Source organism: Pelobates fuscus, chromosome 1 (assembly GCF_036172605.1).
Source record: "Pelobates fuscus isolate aPelFus1 chromosome 1, aPelFus1.pri, whole genome shotgun sequence".
Classification (NCBI taxonomy): domain Eukaryota; kingdom Metazoa; phylum Chordata; class Amphibia; order Anura; family Pelobatidae; genus Pelobates; species Pelobates fuscus.
The window spans coordinates 409,477,667-409,499,746 of NC_086317.1; the positions used below are offsets into that span (position 1 = coordinate 409,477,667).

The 22,080-nt window shown below is 37.5% G+C and overlaps 1 protein-coding gene across 7 annotated transcripts in view; it reads left to right on the forward strand.

Annotated features, from left to right (window-relative positions):
- HDAC7 (histone deacetylase 7) overlaps positions 1–21,457 on the forward strand; it is a 288,082-nt gene extending 266,625 nt beyond the window's left edge. For all 7 annotated transcript variants that reach the window (XM_063428246.1, XM_063428264.1, XM_063428254.1 and 4 more), the window contains 8 exons: positions 80–167; positions 1,526–1,645; positions 4,848–4,945; positions 13,638–13,756; positions 15,127–15,260; positions 15,676–15,760; positions 17,152–17,299; positions 18,245–21,457. In XM_063428246.1, coding sequence (XP_063284316.1) covers positions 80–167; positions 1,526–1,645; positions 4,848–4,945; positions 13,638–13,756; positions 15,127–15,260; positions 15,676–15,760; positions 17,152–17,299; positions 18,245–18,293 — 841 coding nt within the window. In that variant the 3' untranslated portion in view covers positions 18,294–21,457. The remainder of the gene's footprint in view (positions 1–79; positions 168–1,525; positions 1,646–4,847; positions 4,946–13,637; positions 13,757–15,126; positions 15,261–15,675; positions 15,761–17,151; positions 17,300–18,244) is intronic.
- The last annotated feature ends 623 nt before the right edge of the window (positions 21,458–22,080 follow it).

Below are 22,080 nucleotides of genomic sequence, written 5' to 3' on the forward strand. Positions count from 1 at the left end.
TTTCTTTCTGTCCATACCAACTAATCTGCTCCAACACTACTTTTATTACTGTCCTGATTATATATATTTGTCTCCTCAGGGGTTTCTGCTTTTTTAATTCAGTGGCCATTGCTGCAAAACAACTGCAACAAAAATTAGATGTCAGGAAGATTCTTATAGTGGACTGGGTGAGTAATATTCACTTTTTGCACATTCAACATGAACGTCTCCAAAGTGCAGGAACTGGCTGATCTGTCTTAGACGGCCCTAGTCCTTCCATTGTTTTCAGTGTACACATTATCTCATAAAATCCTACCCAGCATCTTTAGCAAAAGTGTAACCTATTCGGATCACTTAATAAAACTCAAACTTTACACAACATAAACAGATTATTACCACCTCTGTACAAAAACTACTAAACAAACAAAATACTTTTTTTTTTTTACTAACAAAGATTTTTTTCCCTGCATCTCGGACTTTCCCTTTCTATGTCATATTCACAATTGTAACTCCATATATTTACAAATTTGATCAAGCATCAAAAAAGAAATGAGACACAATCAATCGTGTTTTATGTCCTCAATTGTTTGCCTGTTTTGTGTAAAATATTTTATCTTGAAAAAAAGACACCAGGTAGAAAAATATATATGATAGTGTGTAGTTTAAAGATCTTGGGTAACTGAGAGCCAGGTTCTTTTTTTGGCGGCATATAGCTCTTTGTTCTCGTTTAACAAGACATGTTTATATTTTGAGATTTAAGACATTATTGTTTCTTTTGTTAGGCTTGGCACTGGCCCACTTTTTTTGTTTGTAGTTTGGTTTTCTCAAGCTAGTGCTCAGACTGATGGATGTATCTGTGTATATTATTTACTAAAGCTTGACTGTACCTCCTTTCCTTTGGAAATGAAGTGCCCTTGTTACACATGTGGTGTGTTAGTTTAGACTTGATTTTATCCGGGTATAATTTGAGATCCCTTCTTTTCCGGATATGTGGTTGGTTAACTTTGAAGCGGAAGATGGTTTGATATGGAATTGTGGTCCTTTTGGTTTCCAGCTGTGGTCATGTTGGTGCTAAACTGTAGATTATTTTGTGCTTGTGGCGTTTTTGCTTGTTTGAAAGTGGTATTAGGATTGCAAACATTCTTCTTTTGGGTTGGAGCTATGGTCATCATTGTTTTTACTTTGGTGTACTCATAAATAGTCTAGATTCCATTCTAGGACTTTTATTAACGGGATGTTAAAGTGCTTCATAATATGCAGCAATGACTTGTTACAAGACTGTTGATATTATTTTCAAAATGTGGAAATTAACATTTTTAAACAATAGCCTTAAAAAGTCTTGATTAATAGCATTGTTCATAGTTGAAAGCAAATCCGTGTCTTTGAGCTTAGCTGTCCAGGGATTCTCAGACTAAGAGGACCATGTTCCCTTGACAGCTATTGTTGGCCAAAGGTGCAACGGTGAGGTAAAAGGCGAGTCCAGCAAAATCTTTTTTTTTTTGCCTCACAGTTTTATTCATATTTCCTCATCTTTCTTTTTCCCCAGGATGTGCACCATGGCAATGGAACGCAGAGGGTTTTTTACAGAGACCCCAATGTACTATACATCTCCCTGCACCGACACGATGATGGAAACTTCTTCCCTGGCAGTGGAGCTGCTGATGAGGTGACAATTTAAAATTTTCATGTCAAGGATTGCTCAGGAAATTCTAACCCATTTTGTTTATTCATTTTCTCACAAACCCTTAGAGATCTTCAAGTTATAGAAACATATTGATGTTTCTTCAAAAAACAATATTTGTGGAGAATTTAAAACGCCAATGTTTATGCCAAAATAACCAAATTTGAATATAATGGCTTTTATTTTTCTATTTTTTTATTTAAGCCTAAAATTTTCTATTCACTTGTCAATTGTCAGCAACTTCAAATTTACTGACTAACCGTCATTGTTGTATACCAAAAAAAACTTAGTTTCTCATTGTATCGAGATGACATATGTATCAATCTAGTCAGTTCTAGTTGGGTGAGAGAAGCAGCATTCACCTCAATGGGTTAACTCTGAAGTTAAAAAATATAAAATCACAGATTGACATTACTGATCACGTGCATCCAATACTACAGAATTGACTCTCGGGGCTGAAGGACTAAGAGGATTGTGCATCGTAAACAGTTTATCATCATTACTTTGATATTTTGAGGAACAAAGGATTTTTTTTGCGAGAAAGAGGGAGGGAAGATGCAGAACAGATGGGGAATATGCATTCCTGCCCAGAATAACTCCTTTGAAAACAATGTTATAAAAATGATAGACAGAACACTTGCATTTCATCATTTGTAGCCTGCAAGAAGGAACATAAAAAAAAAAAAAAACTTTTAATCTCTTGAACCATTAACATTTTAACTGCATATAGAGTCAAAGGCCTGGAAATTCCAATCGGGGAAATTTCATCTTTCATGAGAAAAATATCTTTCACATCTTTGTCACTTTGCCCACTGTTATCAAATTGTTCTTAAAGGGGCACTTTAGGCACCATATACTCAACGTTTTTTAGTGGGTACTACCTCAAACCCCTCACGTGCCTCTTGGTGACTGGCAGCACGTAACTCAATGTTCAGGATGCCTGATTGACAGCCCTAGTAGGCTGCGTTGTAGCCGCAATAATTCTTACAAATCGCTGCCACTATGATCCACTGTGATTGAATGTGAGAGTGGACTTCTGGTTCTATGAGCACTCTGCATTAAAGCGATTATGGCGCTTCGACAAACCTTTTAAGTCAGTTGTCAAGTCACCAAAATCAATGTTTAATAAATGGACCCGATAGAATCTGTAGGATTACATTCATTGCTAGTATTATAGATAGTGGTATATGATGCATTTATTATCTATGTAGAAAACTGAAGCTGTTTCTTGATGCTAGCAATGCATTAATTTACCAGTATTAAGCAAGGTCATGTACTGGGTGAGGTCTATCTTCAAATTGATGGATTGTAATTTTAAACAAAGGCGTGTGTAAAGAGTATGCCAGGGGTATCCAGTAACACCCAGATGCAGGACCTAGATGCAGGACTTAGATGTCCATATCGGTCCCTACATCCACTTATGCACTATTTAAATAAAACTCATTACCTGATAATAAAAAAAAAACTAATTTATCTTGGAATATTTGAGTTTCATATAAAAGTCTGTTAATATAAAAATCTGTTACTGAACACAGCTACTGATTTTTAAGAAATCCCTATCTCTCTTTGAAGAATCTCCATATCTCTCACTCCTTTATATCATAACCTCTTTACTCCTAAAGTATTTAAACACTTGCTGGTTGTGGCATGTCCAATTTCCTGATTATTACACCCTTTTGAAAGCCCAAAACAGAAGTGTAGTTTATTTGCTGAAAGATTATTACACATACATGAGTAGACACATATGCCACACACACATCTTATATAATCTTATATTGTAAATAAAAACAAACAAACAAAAAACAGACCCCCTAGCACATAGAGTATGATCACGGATCCTGCCGTGGAAGTTATCACCAGCGATGGTATAAGTAGAATAAATGAGGGGAAGGCACTGGGAATAAGAGCCAGCTGTCCCTTGCATGGCCCAGATGTTGATTTGAAGCATTCTGCACAGGATATTCACTGAGTGACATTGTGGCATTTGCATTCTGTATTTGCATTTTGGGCATATGTCATATTCTACAAACATAAAGTAATAAAACGGATGGTAAGCCTGCCTGCTACAGGAATTTCAAGAAGGCAGCAATGGCCAGACATGATCCCCATGTTATGTAACTGCAGAGTCCATCATAAACAATCATCTGATCTATGTGCTGTGCCCCTGTGCTGTAGTGGTTTAATTAGAAAATGCTGTAACACTAAGCTTTTTTCCCTCCTATCCTGCAAGGACTAAGTAAAACTGCTTTTGCCATTGTACAACATACATACACATTACAGAATAAGAAATAGTTAAGTTAGCAAGAAAAGTATGAAAAGACTTGGCCTTTATATTGTTGTTAAACATAGCTTCTTGATTGACAGGTAGGAGATGTCATTTGGAATGATTTATTAACTCTGGATTTGACTATGGAATTGTAAATATTATACCAAAATGGCAGATTTGGAAATATCCACCATAAACCATTCAGACCAACTCCAAAATTGTGCAATTCTCAGCAATTCCCTGTTTTAATGAAATATCAAAAGTATCTACGTAGATTCGTGGCTCCCCTCTCTCCAGCATTCTAATGCTCATCTAAGCACATGAATATTGGGCTAATCTGCTTCAGTTCTGTAGAATGAAGAAGTGAACATTTTAGTGCTGTAGATGAATGCGAATCAAACGGTTTGTTTCACAATTTAACATTCAGCTGTGGCAGCTGGTAGCCAGACATCACTAGCTCCATGGAACCCTTGGCATGTGCGTAGATTGCCTGATGGGGATCTGGCATTGTGCTTAATCATTCTGAGTAATAGTGGATGGCCTCGGCAATTAATGGGCGAGAAATAGATGACATTAGGAAAAAAGAATCAGGGCTATAGGATCATTTTTCAATCACACTCTCACATGCATTTCCTGAGTTAATAGTCAAGAGGAACATCAAAGAATGTGGAATTCAATCTACGTATTATGTTCTGTAGTGTATTTGTATATTTGCTGACTGGCAATATGAGGTATTAGGTACGGTCGTTCAGATCTTTCTTTAAAGACACAAAAGTGAACAATATTCCAGGATTAATATTGTGTCCAGCTATTTCCATTTGATGTGTCAGTGGTACTGAAGATAGCATGTTTTATGTGGGCTGCACATCTGATTGATATTAGACTTCTTACGTGTATTTCTGATCTTTGTCTGGTTTGCAGGTTGGTGCTGGCAATGGTGAAGGCTTTAATGTGAACGTTGCCTGGACGGGTGGTTTGGAGCCTCCAATGGGAGATGCTGAATATCTTGCAGCTTTCCGGTGAGTCTCTACATGTGCTGTCCACCCTTTCTCCATGTACTTGCTTCTTCTTCCTTATCTAGGTTTCCCACCTACTCTTTTCTGCTCCCACTTTTCACTCCTTTTCGTTTCTGTCTTTTCTGAACTTTTAGTGCATTTTAGTGCTGGTGGAAAGTGCCGGATGAGGAGAGCTGGGGACTGAAGCCCTCTGGGTGTCCACAGTCACAGGTATTACTTGGTCAGCATCAGTGCAGCCACCTTCCCCACGATCCTTATCAATACATTAATTTATGGACATAACATTAACATCCTGATTGGCCCATGAGTGATTACCCCATGCCCTGCTACACACCTTACACCAATTAATTATGTGAATACCAGAGTGGTATTTGTTTTAAAGTATTAAATCTGATTATCTGAAATGTGCATCTCCTACAAGATTTCTTCATACCAAATTGTGAAGCCATGGCATCCAAAACGCAAGTGGACAAAGGAGATATATATTGGTTTGTTCAGCATAAGAGGTTGTACTAAGACAAAGGCATGCATTATTGGCCCTTCCATTCTTATTTTATTAGCATCATGCTCTGCATGCTGTTTCTAATGTTACATTTACAAAAAAAATTGTTACGTTGTAGTACGTGGATGTCCAACCTTGGCACTCAGCTAGTTCTTGATCTACAATTCCAAACATTTTCTGTTATATGTGTTTATTTGGATTTATCAGCCTGGGACAGCTGGAGAACCAAGTTTGAAGACCCCTACTGTAGTACAAAGCTCTTCAGATGCTGACTAACCATTTCTATCTATTCTTAGCCCTGATGGCCACAAGTTGGTAAATCTGCCCGAAAGTGTAGAGTTTACTCTATCTGCATGTTTTCTACTAATTACACATGTACCCTGCCTGAAATGTCCCTACAATTAACAGGTTTGCTGATAGTAGCATGCAGCCCATTGTTCTGAAACATGAATCAGGCCAGTCCTCTTGCAGTGACACCACTCCACTACCAGCACCAGTCCACCCTGTCTGTTTGCTTTCTGCTCTGCTGAAACCTGGTTTTACAGTCTTTTCCTTATTTCATTTTGTCTTCTCTTAATGATGATTGTTATGTTTTTTTTTATGATGATACCACTTAGCATCAACCACTGATGTCTGGAAGATGACTTTCACATGATGCTTGGGTTCCTTCACTTGACACGTGAAGTAATTTTAGTGCAAAAGTCATAAAACTAAATGGCACCAGTTACCTGGCAGCTGTAAATCCAGTTACATTATTTATTAAAAGGGCCTGTTACGTGCATTGAATATTTTAATGTGTTTTAAATGTTATAGCTTAACTATATCCGGTTTGTATAAAGGGACATTGTAGGCACTGTACCTGCTTCATCCCAAGTGGTCATAATGTCTGGAGTCCCCTGGCACCGTCCTTCTATTCAGTGTCAAAACTTTTTGGTGTTTTTATACTAAATGTGAGTTCTCTGCACCCCACCCGGTCTGTGCTGCTTGAGCTAATGAGGAAACATTAGCTTGCGGATCAGTGGGCAGCTGCGTTTGGCCAGGCGTGTCAACTGACTGCTTTTAGCCTGTCACAGCACCCATAGCTGGTATGAAGCGGCATTGCTAGATGGAAGTGTGTAATCTCTACCTTAGCCATACCACTAGTAGAGACTGGGCTGTGGGTGGCCAGAGACCCTTATTCAGTGTTAAACTGCTCAAAAAATGTTTAGCACTGCATGGAGGAATAATGGCAGAGGACTCTAGGAGCTGTAACCAATCTAGTGAGATAAAATGGTTATAGTGCATGCAGGGTCCATTTAAGCTTACCAACATAAACATACTTGTAATCTGTCTCATCAAATTCAACCATTGGTCATTGACTACTTACTCCATCAGCAATAACTGTGCAAAGAGATTTATTGGTCGAAATAAGAAGTTGCCATTGACCCTTGAGATGACAGATCTACCAATGTAGATGTGATCTTGCAATGTAAAAGAATACAATGTCAATGAGAGCAGTCAAACAGAGCATGCGGACATTCTGCAATTCACTTATGTACACAGTACTTCTTGATTGAGCCATGTAATGATTGACACTTCTCCATCACAAGAAAGATGAACAAAATCTGCACAAAACGAAAGGGGAAAAAATGACGGAATCAGTGGCTTCATTTTATTCTTAAAGTTCTTGCTGGTAAACTTTAGAATGTGGCTACTGTTTTTGCAGTTATCTCCTGTATCATGGTTAGGTGGAAGATCTTTTTGGAGGTCTCACTGTCCTTGCTCCAGCTGACAGAAATAATCACCATAGAGGTGCATCACAGAGTTGTGTTACACCTGCAGTTAGCATTGTATCTCTATGATTTTTGGTGATGTTTTCTGTGGACGACAGCAGGGAAGCCAATATTAGAGACCTGCACATGGAGACAGCAGGGCCTGAATATTTTTAAAATAGCTTTTCCATAATCATACAGTTCAAGGAGTCTTGGCAGGGGGCCCTAGAGATCCTTATTTGTTTATAAACAAGATAATACAATGTTGAACTGTTTATGCAATATGCCTGGCAGAAGCAACATCAACCTATTTGTGCAAAATACATTTTCTGTTTAAAGGAGACATGCCTGTACTCCTCCACATCACTGTTTTTTTAATCTAAGATGTTTTATAAAAAATGCATTTTTGTAGGGCTGTTTTGGGTAATAAAATGATGAAACTCTTCAGTCAACATTTAGTTTTTTAGCATCCCTGATTAAAATGACCATGCACAAACCCCACTTTACTGTAGTTATTGATTTTTATGGACACAGCTTTATGAATCATAATAATTTTCATAAGCCAGGCGTTGTCAGAATGAACCATATTTCTTGGCTACAAACTGCCCATTGTGCAATAGTTGATCGTAGCGAATGTTTTTTAAACACTGGTGGAAACATGCAAATATTGCCTTAATTCGGTCACAGGTTTTCATCAATATCTAGAAGCATTCAACTAACCCTAGTTTATAGACCTGCTACACAATGAACCCATCCTGGAAATTGAAGATGATATACAGCAACATAGGTTTTTGAGCATTTTAAGAAAAAAACAAAATACACACATAAAGAAAACACAACAAAACACACACACACATACATCATAGACTTAGCCACACTTTTTTTTCACCTAGAGAAAATACACACACTGACACACATACAGATGCAAACACTGATACAGATACACTCATACACAGGTACAGACATACAAAGACAGACACACAGGTGCATACACAGATATACACTGGCACACATACAGACACACAGATACACTCACTGACAAACATGCAGACACAATAACACGCATACAGATAAACAGACAATCACACTGACATTTATGCAGATACACGGACACACATGCAGTTACACAGACACACTAACACATACAGTTGCACAGACACGCACACTGACACACATACAGATACACAGACACACATACCCAGAGATACACATACAGTCACAGAGATACACATACAGACACACTGACACACATGCAAGTACACAGACACACTTAATGACAAACATTCAGATACATAAGATGACACTCATATAGATGCAAACATTGACACACACAGGTTCAGAGGGGCACACACTGACAAACATACAGACAGATATGAATACAGACTGAGACACATACAGGCACACAGATACACATGTAGACAGACACATATGCATATACACATTCAGAAAGATACACACACAAACACACATTCAGACACACAGATACACATACAGACAGATACACACAGATATACACACACACACATGCATATACACATACAGACAGACACGCACACACAGATACACATATAGAAAGATAGCACACACACATACACATGCACATACACATACAGAGACACACAGAAACACATATACACATACAGACAGATACACACACATAAACACACATACAGACAGATACACACATGCACATACAGACAGATACACACACAGATACACACATACACGTAAAGACAGATACACACACAGATACACAGACACATGCATATACACATACAGACAGATATGCACATAGATACACATACAGTCAGATACACACACACACACAGACTGATACACAGATACAGACAGATATACACACACAAATAGACACACATGGAAAATATAAATTTTTTTGTCACCCTCCTGTTTCCTACCTTTTGAGTGCTGGAGGGTGACTTCCCTGGGGTCCAGTGGCTGGCTGAGGCTGTTAAGAGTCGGGTTCTCTACCAGTCCACGCTCCCCCTCCCTTTCTTCCTCCAATGCACATATGTGTTAGGTAAGAGGCGCTGACCTCATCACACAGCGACCCGCAGATTCAAGGGGCAACTGCTTTGGGCCCCCTAGGTGTGACTGGGCCCGGGACAGCTGCCCCTTTTGCCTCGCGTTAAAGACGGCCCTGGTAGCCACATCCTGTTAGTTTTGTTCCACCTGATCTCCTGACAGATCAGCGATTTCCAGTTGTTTTTTAAAGTTTCCTTGTGTTTCTAGATATTTAGGATTCTAGAAACTATCGCCTTCAAAGTTTGCTTAAAATTTTTAAACCACTCATGCTGCTAGGAAGTTACCAGCAGATATATTGTGTAAATATTAGAATTCTCTGTATATGGACCTCTCCTGTGGGGGTAAAAGCAGCGTTCTGTTGCAATGTTTGTTGGTTTTGCTTCTCAAAGGATGGCATAGGCATGCCATAGAGATGGCATCTCTATACAACTGCTGGCATTTTCTGTACCACAACCTATAGATTATATATAATATCTTTCAAAGTATCGCTGTGATCAATTTGTGACAGGTGCACATCATTTACCGGTTCTACTGGATTTTGCAGGTTTTTTTTTTTGTATTATACAATATCTAGCACACCACCTGTTATAAAATGGTTAATCTCTTGCAGAATGTTAAGTATTATCATAGCTTTACAGTAAATATTTAAATATTCCTGTTTATTGGAGTCTGTTGCAAGCAGGAGGTTACTCTTAATTACACCTGAAAATGTTATCTTAGAGTAAACGGCTATTGCGTTTCCCAAAATAACATAAAAAGCCAGATATGAGATTAGTCTAACATATTACTGTGGGGATGTTCCAGGCAAACTAGGTTATAATTTGTCCACATCATGTTGCCAAATCATTTGTGATGTGTTTATACAACTATAGTCTTTCTTGTATACTCCATACAATAATCATTCAACTAATAACTCCACAAGAAAAAAAAAAAAAAAAAAGAACAAGCATAAAACTTTAAGTTTACTCAAAAAACGATATAAACCAAAATTGCCAAGCTGGGAAAATAATACGCTAGATTATTTTTTCCAATTAAAACATTGCAGGATTTTTTTTTCATTTTTATTTTCAAATTCACCATTATTCACTGTTCATTAAAAAAAAACAAAAAAAAAACTGTTAATCCATGCAATAGAATGTTAATGTAAACAATATTTTTGCTGTGCGTCGTTGATACATGTTTCTAATTAAAACAGAGGCATGGTTACCCTAATTATATCACCCAGGCAGTGGCAGGGTGTGATAGCCCGCTGGCCATGAATCACATATGTACTACAGATTTCAGAAGGCTGGCTGTGGATGATGGGACATGTTACTCAATAGCAGCCGGGGTCCTGAAGATTGTAAATCCAGAGGCTGAAGATGCACAAGGCTATAAATTGAATGTTTATTTGCCGCACAACACGAAAGCTAGCTGCCGATATTTTATATATATATATATATATATATATATATATATATATATATATATATATGAGTGATCTAAATGACTCAATGATTTTTTGATTCCACGTGTCAGGCAGCCCCATAAATCTCTAGCAAATTATGCAGAGGTAATGTGCAAACCAGATTTGGTCACCATGGGACCCTGTATGGCTCTTTGTAGTTCTCGGTGCTACCTTGAAAATCACAGCATGACTTTCTGCATGACATAGTTATGAAAGAGTTAAGTGGAGTTTATATGTGGTTGCTGCAATGCCTTTATGTTCCTCCATGTATGATTTTGCCTCTTCCTGACCACCCGCCCCTTCCCCCTTTTTCAACATCTGGATTAGTTTTACTTGAAAGGGATTCTATAAATAGGTCTTCTGCACAAAGAAAGCATAATTCCGCTCTGGGCTTTGCTCGGATATTTATTTCCTTATTGTATGTTTTTATATAGCACTTCCTCCAGTGAGATTGCGAGCTCTCCGGGATAGGTATTTACATGTGGTTTGTGCGCACACAGTATAATTGGACCATGAAAGGTATATAGTGAAATAAAAACATTTCTTTAGGAAAATACTCTTTCCTTTGGGAAACAAACGTAATTGCGATCGGTGGTATGACATGTCCTTGATTCCCAAGTCTGTAAATAACACAGTGCTACAAAATGGTCCTAATTTGCTAAACGGAGGGGGTTAGCTCAATATCGGGTAATTATATTGAATTGCTCAATTTTGATTTTGATTTAGTTTTAAATAAATTTCCCTAAATACCACTACTCTTCAATAACCAAAATCATAACACCCACATCCTTTGAAAAGTTATGCATTACTGAAACCCAGCAAAAAGGCCTAATATCACAATTTATATAATTATCTATGCGCAAATTCCAAGGAATGGGGTAAACTTAAATATATTGACCTTTGGGATAAGGAGTAGGAGATTTGTTGTAGGGAGGTGAATGGGAGGAGATCTTGGAGGCAAATTCCTAGCGTCTAGCATGCGTCCTATACGTTGTATACTAGTGTCTACTATGCGTCCTATACGTTGTATACTAGTGTCTACTATGCGTCCTATACGTTGTATACTAGTGTCTACTATGCGTCCTATACTAGCATATGCCCATGTTATCATATGTGGTGAGAATGCCCAAAAGTAGTTATATTCTGGGAGGAGGTTTTAAAAACAACTAACCCACATTTTTCACAGGCCCATCCCAATAAACGATGGTTACATTTACTTGCTAAACCCCTGATTGTCTTAACACCCACAAAAAGAAACTTTAAAACAGAATTATACTAGCAGCCCAAAGGGCTCTCACCCCAAAATGCTAAAGGATGGCCCCCCCATAATAGACACAGTTATACACAAGATAAAAAGAGAATTACTTGATGGACAAACTTACTGCACAAGTGGGAAACCCATGGCTGTATTTTGACAAAATTTGTGCATTATGGGAAGAATTCATCAATATTGACACCTAAAAGAGTTTAAAAAATATATGCGGCTCCCTTTTCTCCCCTTCTTTTTGCCCTAATCCACCCACTCTTCCTCACCCACTTTCTCTTATCGCATCTCCTTTGTTTATGGATGGAGGTATTGCTTACTGTGTTCAACCACAATGTTAAAAATACAAGATGGTGGTCAAATTTCTTGAGATGCTAACTATCATGTTATACCTTTGTATGGCTGCTTGTACCAAAATAAAGAATAATAAATAAATAACCAAAATCAATTTAATAAACTACAACGACCATCAAAGTAAAATATAACATTTATTCCGAATTCTCAGTGCCACAAGTAGGGTTCCATAGCAGTAGTGTATCCTTTATGTATGTATGTATGTGTTTTGTTTATTATACATGTGAGTATTTGCTTTGGATATATAGCACCAAACTGTAGTGAATTAAAAAAGAAGAAAGCAGGAATTTCAGGTGCTGCTTTGGAAAAAATCTCTGCTATATATTTTACCCTAAATTCCAAATTCAGTTTTCAGTTAACTAAAATATTTTTTTTCACAATCAATCAAAAGGTTTACAACGAATATGCAAATCTATAAAATCTAATAAAAACTCATAAAACCCAATTAAAGGATATATAAGTCTAGCTCTCACTGCAATTGCCATAGGTGATTTTTTTTTTTTTTTATAATGACAGAGTTAAAAAATATATATTTTTTGTCCTCAGCACGGATCTTCAGGTTAGATGGAATCAGAATGCAAGTGTAGTCTTAATGATTTATAAGGTTCCATTAAAGGAATTGCAGTCAGCAATACCCAACGTTCCAGTAACTGTAAACTCTCTGGTCACTCTCTGCCTGCTTACCATATGCATCTGGAGTGACAGGTAGTCTCATTCTGTGTCACGGATTAGTTTGTCAATCCATGGTTTGTGGACAGTACAGTTTTATAAGCTCAGATTTACATATTGTAACAAAAAATAGTTCCCTCGTTGTTTAGATATACAGCAGGGAAGATATCCTATAAGTAGTGCATACGATCAGAGCTGTATGGAACAGATCTAAAGAACCTTTACTGTATGTGTGTGCACTTAGAAGAATGAGTTTACCTAAGAAACCAGACCTCAATCTGTTGTAGATTTTTGTAGTGGGTCTAGCACTAACCTGCCAGTGTTTTTATCATATATTATTTTATTTTATTGCTGTGTGCATATAAATAGGTGCATGTGTCCTGTGCAGTTTGATTATTTTTATACCCTTGTTATAGCTGATAAATGATGGTTACCTAAAAGATAACAGACCCTCCAGCTTTTGTAAAACTACACTTCCCATGATGCTTTGCCAGCAAAACTTCAAAGGAGTTGCCGTTCTACAACAACTGGAGAACCTGTTGGCCAACCCTGAGCTAAATTGTAAACCTCCATTCAAGCTGTTTAATGTTGGCATTTATAGGTTTATTGATGCATTTAGATCTTTCTGTTTTGACACTAAAGATTTCTTTGGTCTCTGTTTACAGGACCCTGGTAATGCCAATCGCTCATGAGTTCTCACCAGATGTGGTCTTGGTTTCTGCTGGGTTTGATGCAGCTGAAGGACACCCGGCTCCTCTCGGAGGATACAAAGTGACCGCAAAGTGTAAGCCTATTGGGGTGAATTTAAAATGTTGTGAATGTATGTGTTTTAGCTCATTTCAGGCTTGTGAAATCACACTTTGTTTTTAACATTATTCATATCTCCTGCACTTGTAGTTCTTTGTGTGGGATGGCACTGGGGAGTTTATTCAATAAACAGTGACTTCCTAGACAATTCTTAATCACTGCTGCAGACATAGCTTGGCTACTTTACATTTTGATAATGAGATTGTTTAGCTTCCGGGTTGATTACTCTACATTTAGAGTTAAAGCCCAAAGTAAAGCTTTGTCGAATTAAAAGTATACATTATGAAAAGACTTATTATTCCAAATACTCTTGGCTGCAGATCTTGCACCAAAGTGAGTGTGTATGTATGTCTCTTGACATTATCGCAATAATAGGTAGCGTGCAAAATGAAGATTGTCTTGACGTACACAGATTTTGTAATTCAGTGAAAATAAGAGGAAAAACCTTATTTTCCCTTGCTTTGCTCTCCCCTGTCTGTTTTGTTTTGTCAGAATTACTGTAATGAACACACACAGAAATTAATGAATGAGGCTTGTACGTGTGCACCACAGTTACTTAAAGTAAACTCCAAACATTATAATGATTACAGCCCACTTTAGTGGTTATGATGCTAGGCGTACCCTGACATCGTTCTCCAGTAACGGAGAAAACCATTTTATAATGGGTTCTGCCAGGCACCGAGTCTCCAGTCCTGCCAGGTGTCATTCATTCGGCTTTTGCATAGCTGTTAAAACAGCTATGCAATCTTGCCAGTCCCTTATTGGCTGAAAGCATCAGCTGAGCACTCCTGTGCTAGGAATATGCATAGAATTGTCATTATCCAGCTCAGAATTCTAATTACGGGCTGGCTAAGTGACGTACCACTAACTCTGCTAGAAGTGGAGTTACACCTCTGACTGCAACATTAAATATCTCCTATTAATATATCATACTGAAACGTTGCCATATAGACTCCAAGCACCATGACCACTTCAAAACAATTAAGGGGTCCTGGTTCTTGGAGTAACCCTATAACTTCCCTTGAGGTGAACATGTTGCTGTATGGCTGTAGTGTGCATGGGTCGGAGGATCCCATTCATATCTATGGGGAATGCACTTGTGTGCTACTTTTCCAATAGACGCTGACTGGAAATCAGAGAAGGGCTGAGATCTTCTATCCATTTCATGACTGGAAAGGATGTCACTGGAGCCTGGAGAGAAATAATTCCTTGAATAATTTCCTTTTAAATAAATACATATATTTCGAATGTGTTTGAAATATAAAGCATTAAAACAGGCATTACATATGCTAATTTTTGTTTTTCCTCCTTGAATAAAACTTAATTATTGTGCGCTTTCTCATTAAGGCTTTGGCCACATGACACGTCAGCTTATGAGTTTGGCTGGTGGACGAGTGGTACTTGCTCTGGAAGGCGGCCATGACTTGACATCTATATGTGATGCTTCTGAGGCCTGTGTATCTGCTCTCTTGGGAAATGAGGTAACGAATTATAATGTGCTATTTATTGTGAATATTACAACTGTGACTTGCTTTTTTTCTACCTGATTAATAAGCATAATGTACCCTCAAAATATACGAATAGTAATTGTGTTGCAAAAAACAAACAAAACAACAGTTTATTCAGTAACCTGCCCTTCTCCCCCAATTATTAAATAGCAAAAACATGGGGGGGGAAAAGCAAAATATAAAGGGTTTTTTTTTTTACTACAGTATACATGACCATAATGTGCTGTCAAATAAATCTTAGTTCCCAAACATATATATTTTTTTCTTTCTTACAAAATGTGTATGTGCTACAATCTGTTACGTATTAGATAGCATCTGACATGTAAAGAATAAACAGGTAACGGTTTTAAAAAAATGTTTTTTTTAACAAAGTCTCCTCTTTTACCAGCTGGATCCCCTATCTGAAGAAACATTACGGCAACGACCCAACCCAAATGCTGTGCGTTCATTAGAAACATGCATTCAAGTCCAAAGTAAGTTCTTGTAGGGGGGTAAGACTCTAAAGGGTGGGGACATGGTTTTCGAAAGAGAAGCATCTTCGCCAGATAGATCAGCCTGCCACGCAGTGCTCAGCAATATAATGCGTGGCAGGCCATTCCAGCTGGGAAGCACAGAAGGACTTTTCTACATCAATACAAATCTGGAAGACATAACTTCAAAGGGCTTGTCACAAGGCTCCCTGAGTGATAAATCAGTCACAAATGTTGCCGGGATTTCATTTCAATTAATACCAGAACTTAATGAGCGTTCAGCAGCTATAGAATGATCTCAAAAATATGTATAGAGTAGCCAATTTGGCCAGGGTTGCTAAAAGCTTTCAGCAGGTCCCTGTAACTATTCAAACCGCACCCCACTCCTACCCTCCCCACCCCCCCCCCCTGTGCTTGCTGTGATCGCCTTTGGAGGCAAGGATGATATGGATGTTATGGTTGAGTGAATTAAACTAGGTCAATTTGTTTTTATTGTTTCTTCATCTACAGTTCAAGTTTTCAAATGCATTCATTTCCAAATCCAGATTCAACCACTATTGGCCTGTCCGTCCATACTGTGAAAGGGCATTCCTTAATCAAAACTGCGTAATTAGATTTAATCCGCTAATTATGCAGATGTCTCCGACAACGAAGCCTCGAGGTCCAAGTAGTCTCCTCTGCTCATCCTTTGCCTAAACCTCTGGCTCTATAGATGCTAAAAGCTCCTAGACAGGCTTAACAAAATTATCATTACTTAGCCCTCCATGTCTTGCTCACTTGTCATCAATAGCCTCATTAACAATTTTCCTTATTTATTCACTGACTAGTCTATGGGATTTGTGACCTATATATATATATATATATATATAAACTGCCACACAAACAGGTGGAGTGCTGGCCATGCTTCATCTCCTGCCTTAAGTAGAACATTATAAAGTCAAGTATGATCAAATAGTGACCGTGATCTGGATATCAGTAAGGATGATGTACTCCAAGTGGGAATGTCTCCTTGCTGTAATTGGCCTCTGTATATTTTATTGGCTGACAGATAGAACCTTTGTCTTTTTGCTCAAGGTCTGATGGAATTTGGAGTCTATAGACAAGCTGTTACTCAGAAATTGGTTTTGTTTGCAGATAGTGATGGTTAGTGTGAGAGTTAAAGCTGTGAAGAAATGTTTCTTAGTCCATAGCTTGCTTGTATGTAGGTAGAACCTTAGCTATATGACATTCCATGAGAGTAGCATTTCTCAATTGACTTATATCACAGAGTTATATAATTTATTTTCTTTTGACCATCAATGGTCTTTGGGCTTTGGGAAATTATTCCATAACATTTGCACAAGAACAATAACTACAGTAAGTGGGGCATGTTATGACTGAAGTTTTTATTACAGGTCAATACTGGGCATCTGTCAAACGATTTGCATCCAAGGTTGGCTACTCATTTATGGAAGCAAAGCATGATAAAGATGAGGTGGAGACCGTGACTGCCTTAGCATCTCTGTCTGTCGGTAGGGGTTCTATGGCTGCTGCTGGGAACAGGTAAAGAGACATCTGTTTTTTTAGTTCTGATTAGTTTAAACCTCGTCAATGTGAGGAACCTCTTTTCTACCTCTGTGCTTTTCTGCTTTACCAGAAATTATGTAATAATATATTTGTTTTAACTGTTTGAGTACCTGATATGTGTAATGGGCCAATATAGCACAAACATGGTTAAACAGTAACTTTTAGCACTCACTACGAAAATTCAATATTTGTGGAATTAATCTGAGCTCATAAATTGTTATTGATGAGATTACATATTTATTATATAAACAAAAAAATAATGCGATATGTTGTGACATTTGCGGTTCCATTTATAGATTAAACGTGTAGGTTTAATGAGGCATGTCACAGTTAAGGCCCTCAGTTTGTTCCGCACTCGGATAGTGTTATTTTGTAACATATTTTAAGTTTGTTTAGCATTCCCAAAACATGGTTATTTGTGTCTCATTTAAAGTTATTCCTTGCTGAAGCTGACCCAAATGCTGGTCTTCTCATTGCCCTGATATGGAGTGTTGTACATATCACATAATGGTCTGTTCAGGAAGGGGGTCAGTCGGCTTTTACCGAATTCGTAGTACATCTCAAAATTGTATTGGACATTGTAGAAGGAACTGATCACGAGTGTAGAGTGATCCAGCCATAAGTATTTGTCTTTGTTTCTATTTACTTTTGCAAGTAACTTCATTTATTTTATTTTGGTAGTGAAACTACTAGCATCTGTGTCCGCCTTTCCATTTTCTGTGTTCATGGACTGATCTCTGTTTCTCCGTCTGTATGCAACTCCACTGAAAGCAGTGGAGAACTGAGCTTTTTATTTTTTTAATCCTCCCAAAAGTTAGGGAGCACCCAGAGAAACAGTTTTGAAAAGATTTTGACAAGATGTGGTAAAAGAAAAAACAAAGCCAAAGACCTTGCAATTAATATCCATCTTTCTTTTCACAGTGTTCCTCAAGAAGAACCAATGGAAGAAGACACGCCAATGAGTCTATGACCTGTGGAACTCAAAATCTAGAATTAGATGGAATCATTTGAACTGTTCGTGATGAATTTATGCAGTTTGCCTGATTACTTTGAATTGTGAAAATCACATTGTCCAATGCCTGTGAGTTAATTAATAAGGATACCATTTCCATGCTCATCATGTACTAATTCAAATGTGAGATCGACATGGGATTTTGCCTAAAATTCAATCTGCATTTTGTTGCCTGAACATGTTAAGTTTCTACCAAATACAAATATACTTTGTCTTCTGATGACTGACATTTTGAAAAAGGCTGAAGACATTGTTGTGCTTGACCAAAGATATCACTCAGGTGATGACTGATGGGTCGAAAGGAAGACCAAAGGAAGATTACCAATGATATCCTACTAGGACCAGTGATAAAACAACATTTCCGAGACCTAAGAAATTGAATAATTGTTTTGTATGAAGTCATGTCTCTCAAAAATTAATCCATCAACATAAAAAATCCATACCTGACATACTGGGTTTTTTTAAATTGTATTTTCGTTTACATCATGCTGGTGGTATGCAGTTCCTTCACTCATAAACCTCAGGACCTCATGGAATTTTCTCGGACTGTGTTCATTGGATCTTTGGTGGTTATGCCAAACAAAAGAAGCGTATTTTACCACTTTTTAAAAATGCATTAAGTTTTATTTCAATTATGCCAATAGGTATAGATGTACCTTGATTTCACAAAAGTCACCAAGATGAATCTCTTGAAGCTAGGTTACCACTATGGACTTAATTATCTGTGCAAAATATGGGAGACATTTTCACTCACTCACTGGAGATTCAAGCACGGAGACAGAACTGAAAGACCTTTTAATTCTAAGTGCCTGGCACACCTGGAAATGTAGAAAATGCCTTATCGTTTTTATATTTCTTATGACCACTAATCCCAACTTGGAATGGATTTTGTGTTGTTCATTTGCACTATGGGGTTACCCCACACACATAACAAACATACAAGGACATTTTAAAAACGACAACATGTCAACTTCTAATCGACTGCATAGAATAAAATGGGAAAGGACCTTCATTGCTGTACACATGAGTGCTTTAAAAGACATTTTTGAACAAAGGTTGCTATATCGAAGAAAATATTATTTCCCGTGTGCTTCAGCTTCCAGGTGGGCTGGGAGAGGTTATAAAGTAGTTTTGAAAAACATATTTTAATGAACTGTCAGAAATACTTTGTATTCGGCTCTTAGGTTTTTTTTTTTTTTGTTTGTTTGTTTTCTCTTCTTCTTGTTTGTCCACAATTTTTACTAGGCTCATTTTAAAAAAGACTTCTTTGTTTCACAAAAGTAATGTAGCTTTTATGGATGATACCTTAGACCAGTGGTTATAGACACCAGAGGAACTGGAACCACAAATGTGACACCTCGTAATTTTAGTGGATCCACACTGGTACATGAAACAGCAGGCAATTGCCTACAATACGGTGGTTACTGTACCAGCATTCCTATCACTTTGATGGTGATTAAAGTCTCTAATTTTTATAAAATATTTTTGATCTTACTGTTATTACACTTTAATGATGGGTTGCTGAGCTAATTTCTCAGCAGAAGAATGGGTTCCAAAGCTAATGCTTTGATCAGAATTTGGGTCTCTGACAATAAAAAAAGGTTTAGACACTTTGCGTTAGATGACGATAAAACTAAATGTACAAATTGTTCACACAGAGTCACCTTTTGGGGTCCTGTAAAAGGTGCCTTCTGTGAGTTTATGTCCCGACTGTGTAGTTAGTCTAAAAAACATGTACCTCCCCAAAGCTGAATTCTTAGGTTTTAGACACAATATTAGTATTTATCTTAATCACTCCTTAATTCTTTATTTTCTAGCACAGAACAATCTTTTTGGTATAGCTAAGGTCTGCTAATGCATGTGGTGTAATTCCATTTTTTTCAACCACTACGTTTGCACAGCTGAGCATCTCGAATCAAAACAGAGCCAGAGTTTGTGTGGACATGTCCGGTAGTTGCACTGGGTAACTTGGGAAAATAGATCTACTTTTGTGTTCTTAGTCTGTGCCAATGGGTAATTGGAATTGGAATGAAAAATACAGACAGGGTTGTTGTCTAATATCGGATAGTAGTAGCTGATTGGAATTGAATTCCAGCAAAGAGAACTTATAGTTCAATATGGGATAATCTGAATGATAGGATTTGCAGCTCCTAATGGGTTTCTAGTAGTTATAGTCTACTGACTACAGAACCATGTGCCCAGCTTTGGTTTGAAATATTTTGCAACTCAGAAAAAAATGTGATCAGGCATACAAGACGTGCTAAAAATCAGCAGGATTTAAGGATAGAGAGCAAGGTTTCTGCTGCTGTTTTAAGATTTAGTCTGTTCATCATGAAACGGCCTCTTTGACATTCACATTCTGAAAAAATGTCATTCCCAGAGCGCAAAGGGACTTTGAAGTGAAAGCGGTGATGGCGTTGCTGGGGAATATCCAGTATGTGTGTTTTTGCGTGAGTGTGTGTAAAAGTCTATACTTACCGTACTATTGCTTCTCTACTATCACACTTTGTAATGCTGTCAGGTGTGATGACTAGTGATGCGTGAGAGGCCGAGTCGTTAATCAAAACAAACAGCTGTCTAAAGCCTCGGCTCACCAGATCCTGTAGATCAAAAACAAATCTTTATCCTCTGGGATCATGACCACTTTCCCCTCGATTTTTTTTTTCCCTTCCCTCTGCACCCTCACAGCCACAAATTGTATCCCCTCTGTAACTCATCAATGTGTCAAAGAAAGAAAAAAAAATCAAGATTGTGTTTTACCTGTTAACTTGTACAGCCTAAGAAAATGTCTTTTATCTTCCATATTTGCCAACATCTGGTCTAGATAAAGCATCATGTTTAATCTCCAGCCTCTTGGAATTCTCTGCCACACAAATGTTTTTCTAACTCACTGTATCCACGTGCTCAGAGCCCGGTAGCACATACCTATACCACGGATTAGTTCATAACTTCAATGGTTCCAAGTGTGATTATTGTAGGCGAGTTTCATTGTTTCAATGAATTTACATAGTGTATATACTGTATAAATGTGACATTACATCTATGTGTATTTTTTTTTTTCCGGGGGAATTAAGGGTTTTCAAAAATTGACAAAGCAATAAAAATCTAATGACACCAAAGTTTATTTACTGACCAAATTTGTAAAAAAAAAAAAACAACTAAATGTTCTGTAACGTCAGAAAGTCCAACAATGTCTTGTATATTTCCATGATTGTGTGTGTACAGCTGCTTAATGCCATAAAATATTATTTACCAGGATGTGCTGTTAAACTGGACCTTTCAGCCACAAATTGGTGGATGACAAAATCGATTTCACGTGAAATAAAAATGTAACCTGTACATTGTTGTGACTTTCGAAAGATCTCCTGCAAATGTAAAATGTTCAGTTATATTCTTACCTGAATTTATTAGGGTGAGTTCAAAGATAACCATTTCTACAGTCCACTTGTGATAATCCCACAATATAATTTTCTCAGGAATAACAAACACAATTTTGTGCTTCTTTGTTATACATTGCCAAAATTATATAGCAAAACACTTTACTATACACGCTTTTTAAAAAATACTGCAAATTCCATCAATTAATAACAATTCCTCCACTATTATATGTTATTCCCATTGCATTCTGGAGTAGCCGACGATTGATTGTAATTTATTTCTGTATTTCTACAAAATACACATATTTATAAGAAATATCAAAGACTGAATTTCATCTGCACGTGTTTTCAGGGATATTTCTTTAAAG